The sequence below is a fragment of the Mustela lutreola genome, chromosome 16, assembly GCF_030435805.1.
Source record: "Mustela lutreola isolate mMusLut2 chromosome 16, mMusLut2.pri, whole genome shotgun sequence".
NCBI lineage: Eukaryota > Metazoa > Chordata > Mammalia > Carnivora > Mustelidae > Mustela > Mustela lutreola.
Genome location: NC_081305.1, coordinates 35,880,178 through 35,886,177, shown reverse-complemented (window position 1 = coordinate 35,886,177; position 6,000 = coordinate 35,880,178). Strand labels below are relative to the sequence as shown.

Below are 6,000 nucleotides of genomic sequence, written 5' to 3'. Positions count from 1 at the left end.
AATACTCAAATCAAGGTACAGAACTTTGCTACCTGCCATAAATCCAAGGTTACACTAAGAGCAGACCACAAGGAGAGGACATATGGTAATTTAATCAACATTGAAGACAGTTCTTCCATGTCAGTATTTTCACCTCAAAAGTCAAATCCACATCCCTTCAGAGCTTGAGGGAAAAGGTACTCTATATAACTTAAATAAGAATGCATTAGGCCTACTCACTAATAACTTATCATGTGAATAAAAATGTAAGTTTAGGGACGCCTGGGTAGCTCAGTTCGTTAAACAGCTGCCTTCGGCTCAGGTCATGATCCCAGGGTCCTGGGATCGAGTCCCACATCGGGCTCCTTGCTCGGCAGGGAGCCTGCTTCTCCCTCTGCCTCTGCCTGCCTCTTTGTCTGCCTGTGCTAGCTCGCTCTCTCTCCCTCTGTCTCTGGCAAATAAATAAATAAAATCTTTAAAAAAAAAATGTAAGTTTAGATTTAACTAAAATAGAAATGAAATCTAAAAACTATCATGTTATAAAAAGGAATAAAGAAAGTATTAACTTCACTTATCTTGCTACTTGTCATTCTCTTGACATTCCAGCAAGTTACAATATATGAAATCTAAACTCCAAGATAACGTGGAAATTTGAATGGAAAACCAATCTGATTCTTTTTTAAAGTTGAATAAGTGGTTTTTAAATCAGTATTTGACTCAAGTTGATGCAGAAATAATTAGCATTACCTCTGCAACAGGATTTAAAAAGAGTAAAAGAAAAATGCAAAATACCCAACATAAATTCTTCCACATTTAGTAGCATCTGAAAAATAAAAATAATGTATATAAATATAAGAAATAACCATACTGAAGAAAAATTTAATACTCCTGAAACACTAAAAAGATTAAAAAAAAAAATTGTGTGCATTCCAAAGGACCACATATGCTACATAGCACTATGGACCAAAAAGCTTCTGGAAAAATACAACAACATTCAATTTATTATTTCATCATTTTAATTTTAATAAGTAATCATATTAATGTCCCATATACTTTTTAAAAATATAAATATTTTTCAAAAGCTGTGTTTTACAATACAACATTCAAGAACACAGAACTCAAGAACACAGAGCTGATATAGATTGTAAAAGTAATCACTGTGTGTAAGACATTAGAAATTTGATCAAAATACTGTTATGGCAAAAGAAAAACACCTTCTTTTTAATCATTCATATTCAGCAACAGTGAAAATGCTCTACATACGCATTGGCTCTGAATAACACATCTCCTATGTTTCAGACCTGCCATGCTATCTATTACTGTTTTGATGATTACACAGTTCAACATAAAAATGCATCCCACTCAGATTCTCAATAATAAGTCTGATTATGCAGATAACATCCCAATCATAAAAGCTTTTATTTTAAGACAAGTATTATGCAAATGCGGCATGGAAATCAGACTTGCTATAATTTGGAAAAAAAGACAAGTGTAAGAACACTGCACATTTGACACTTACTGCATTTCTGGGCACTCATCTTGCATCCCCTGACTTTCTTCCTCATCTTTGAAGTGCTAGGTTAAAAAGCATATTTACACTAGAAAGTTACTGATAGGCTTAATAATATGACAGAATGATGTGTTTGAAAGCAAGACTTTCTAGATAATAAATCTTTAAGTATTTTCTATATTATATGTTTTCATGACCCTCCTTATATAGAGGGAATATTTCATGTGCAACACCTGCAGATAGAAATAGATGTACATTTCATTCAAACCCAATCAAATTTATCAAATATAAAATATAGACATGAAGCAAACTATGATAGCAGCAGTGATTTTCGGGGCAGCATGTACAAAATCCAATATTTTGCTATCTATTTACATCATGGTGGTCAGAAAAGAAATGTGCCAAAACTCCCTTTCCCATTCCACTTGAACTGGTTCCCCACAATTGAAACAAACATCTCCTGTGACATTAAGTTGTCATCAGCTTGCGTGATCCCCAGTTCACTCAACCTCTTCTTCTTCATCTGGCCCTTCTGTGTGGAGGCAGCAACTAGTTCATTTACAATTTCACAGTTGCCTTCGACTTGCTCAGAAAGGCTGGATCTTGCATAAAGCTCCATTTTGCCAGTTGCACACTGAATCAGCTCTTCTAGATCCACCCTTTCCGCTGTGCCTGCCTCCTCACTTGTTGGAATTTTAAGTGCTCTATCTTCTAAAGAAACAAACAGATTGTAACAAATAAAGTTAAATGTACAAAAGAACACAATAAAAAAAAAAAAAATATATATATATATATATGCAGAAATATATATATATATATATATATATATTTCTGCATTCTATTAGAGCTTTCAAGTTTTTTTCTGCCAAGGATTCCTGCTATCATCCAACTGGATTCTATAAGCTCTTTGCCATAAGTATCTCAATGAACAGCTGTCTTACCCTTTGTACCAAGGCTTTCTGACTCTCATACAGGACTACCAATTTTGAATTCTTTTCTCTTTATATCCTAGATTCTCATTCACTCAACAGACCTTGTCTGGGTATTTACCACCCACAATGCATGGTGTTAGGAGCCAAATGCAAAGATTAGTAAGACAGTGCCACTCTTCCTAAAGGAACTCCCACTCCAGCAGCTAACGCCAGCATCTTCAGCGTTTATTGAGAAGCAGAATTCTAGATGTCCTGATGTCCAAACCCCAGTGTTACTCTCATGATTGTTAAATGGCAAAATGGTTTTGCAAATGTAATTAAGGTTACTAATCAGCTGATTTTAAGACGGTAATTCAGGTGTCCCTAACCTAACCATATGGACTCTAAAAGGAGGGTTTTCTCCGGCTAGATGAAGAAGAGGAAAGCAGGAAGAAATTCAAAACCTGAGGGAGATTTGAAGCACGAGCAAAATTTGCTTTGAGGGAGAGTCTCTTAAGGAAGGTTGCTGAGACAGAGAGGTTATTGGGCAAGCACCTGAGAGCAGCCTCCATAGAAGCTGAGAACAATCCCCGGCCAGTAGAAAAAAATGGAGACCTCACTCCTACAACCTCGAGGAAATGGATTCTGCCAACGATATGAATGAGCTCAGAAGCAGATCTTCCCCCCAGAGCTCTCAGATAAAAGCCCATTCACCTCAATTTCACCCTTGTGAGACCCTAAGTACCTAATGCACCCAAGCCCACCTGGACTTCTGACCCGCAGAACTGTGGGAAGAAAAAGAACTCACAGAGAACTGGAGTGGGTCCTAAAGGCTGACAAGGACTACTTTCCTCCCCCCATGCCAGTGCTTAATCCTTCTGACTGAGATTTCATAGTAATCTGGGTCATGGCTTGAAAGTCATGAATTTCCTACTGAATTAGCTCAGCTTTGTTGCCAAGAAAAACAGTTGACAGGGAGGCATTATTCTGCCAATAAAAAAATAGAGATAAACTCCATGATCCCCTCCAGGAAATGCAGGCTTCAAGCTGGCACACGTGCCTCTCTACCTCCATCATTAACAAATGCCGGCGGGAGCTACTGCTGCTGTCATGTGCCCAGCTTTATTCTAGAAATGTACAGAAAGCCAAGCATGATAAGGGAACTGGGCAACCAAAGAAACCACACACCAGGGTTTTGAATGAATAGGTGAACTAGTTGACCTTGAAAGTTTCTTCACCCTGAAAGTCTATAATGTAATGGCTCCCCTAAGCTTCTCTATCTCCATGTCCAAGCATATGCAAGTTATCTTTGTTAAGGAGGAGAAGAAGACTAAGATCCTCAATCAAAGTTTAGTGCTGAAATAAAATAAACTAGATCTGGTTTTATTTTAAAAAATCACTAAGTATAGCATACCTTCAGTTTCATCTTGGACATTTTCCTGCAGGTCAGAGAAGATTGTAGGTTTCACCAAGACAACACCATAACCTTCATTATTATGTATGACATTATTCACCATGGATATTTTGGGAATGTCATAATGCTCATCTAAGAAGTCCTGTGATATTGAAAACAAATGTTTTAAGGAACTGTCATATTCAACACACCTGATTTTAAAAATCTTCTCACTTTTTTTGAGCTATTCTAAAAATAAAGGCGAAAGCTACACTTATTAATAAGTGGTAACACAGCCTGTGAGGTCTGAGTGACACAGCATTCTTCTGTCATTTCTACAGATCTATAGACATCAAAGTATTCTCACAAAAGACTCTCAGTAACCACCTAGCCACATCAAGATAATTATTAAGATATATATACTGTTTGTGCTTTTCAAAAACGGAAAACAATAGAACTCAACATGGGAATTTAATGAAACATAATTATTTCTTAAATGAAACCATTCCAGCTCTTTAGAAAGAGGGTGTTTTAGCAGGTACACTCACCTTAATGAGTATCCCTTCCTTGCAGTGATGGATTTCATTGTCACTCAAGGTGCACTTACTTCCAGGATATATTTCTATACCAGCACCCTACAAGTTACATTTTAAGGTATCACAATCAGTTTTTTAAAGGCAGGACTACAAGAGAAGGTTTATCACAATCACTTCTTAAAACTGAACATGGTGTAAATATAAAGTGTTTTACAGAAAGCTTATTAGATATTTCTAATCAACATTTCCATTTGTTCCATTTCCAGAAAGTTGTCTATCATTTATCACTTTCAAAAACCATACACAGAAACACACACAAAACACTGGCTAAGATTATCAACACCTGATTACTGTCCCACTCCCTTTCATTCTGGACAAGTCAGTTTTCTGATTCTGCCAAAGAAAAAGAACAAATTATTCAACAATTTTGCACTTATTTAACGTGAACATCCTCTCTGAGATAGTCAATTAGTTGGAGAACAGTATGAGTCTAGTAAAATATTGTAATGTAAGGTTAGAAAAAAGACCCGATATTTTTAAAAACACATCAGTTTTTAAATATCCCAATGTAACTTAAAAATCACTTCTATGAGCTAAACAATTAATGGACTCCACTACTACACACATTAAAATTAGCAGCTAATTCAAGAGTCTCATTTATACAAAGTAACCAGAAAGATCCATGCATGGCCCAGTTCTTTCACACTGTCCCTTGGGACCACATGGTACCAATTAAGAAGTTAATAGTAACAGGAAGAATTTATTTCCTGAAGTTATACTAAGCACTTTGGGAAGTAAAAATCATTTATTCAAACCTCTTCTATAGTTATTTAAGAAATAATTTTTTGGAATAATTTCATACACAATATCAGACATGAAGAAGTGTTGCTATTAACCATTTATAATGCATCTATTGCATGTATATTGAGTTATTTTTCTAAGAGTAATATATGCCAAGAGAAAACATTTATTATTAATTCCTCCTTTGGAGATACAAGAACATATATGCCCACATGGCCCACTTCACACCAGTCTAATTCTCTAGTAGGTAAAAGATCTGCAAATTGGGCTTTCTTCCCCAAACTTGAGGATGAAGAAGTTGGCAATCCATTAACACCAGACTCAGACCAGAAAAGCCCCCTGAAAAGCTTGCTCTCTCCAGCCAAAGGACCAGGCAGCCTAGACAGACAGAAAACTTTCAGACAGTTAAAGCAATATGCCAGCCAAACAGCACAGGTAAAAACAGTGGCCCAGCCCCATGCATGCTGGCAAATGCCAAGAGGAGAGAATAGACTTCCACCTTCTCAAAGCTGGTGCCTGCTGGCACCCCAACTCTCCCAATGTTTGGTGTCAGAGAAGGCCAAGCAAGAAGCCAGGATTTGCATCCCACCAGCCAGTAACAAGGCCCTACCAGCATCAGTGGAGACTACACACTGCCATCCAACAGTAACAAAGTGCCGCTCCCCCTCCCCACTAGAGTGATATCAGAGCACACCATGTAGAAAGTCTGGACTTCCACCATTGCCCAGTGATAACAAGGTTACTGCTGTGGGGCACAGTGTCAGCGGACACCATGTGAGAAACCAGAATTTCCACCCCCTCCCAGCAGTATCAGCTCCCGCATTCAAACTGGGTATCAGTGAGGCTAAATGGAGAACCTGGACTTACACG

The 6,000-nt window shown here is 37.5% G+C and overlaps 1 protein-coding gene across 2 annotated transcripts in view; it reads right to left on the bottom strand.

Moving 5' to 3' along the window:
* Positions 1-983: 983 nt before the first annotated feature.
* SHCBP1 (SHC binding and spindle associated 1) overlaps positions 984-6,000 on the bottom strand; it is a 29,513-nt gene continuing 24,496 nt past the window's right edge. For both annotated transcript variants that reach the window (XM_059152971.1, XM_059152970.1), the window contains exons 11-13: positions 4,342-4,428; positions 3,815-3,956; positions 984-2,200 (exon numbers count right to left, since the gene is read on the bottom strand). In XM_059152971.1, the coding sequence (XP_059008954.1) occupies positions 1,875-2,200; positions 3,815-3,956; positions 4,342-4,428 (555 nt within the window). In that variant the 3' untranslated portion in view covers positions 984-1,874. The remainder of the gene's footprint in view (positions 2,201-3,814; positions 3,957-4,341; positions 4,429-6,000) is intronic.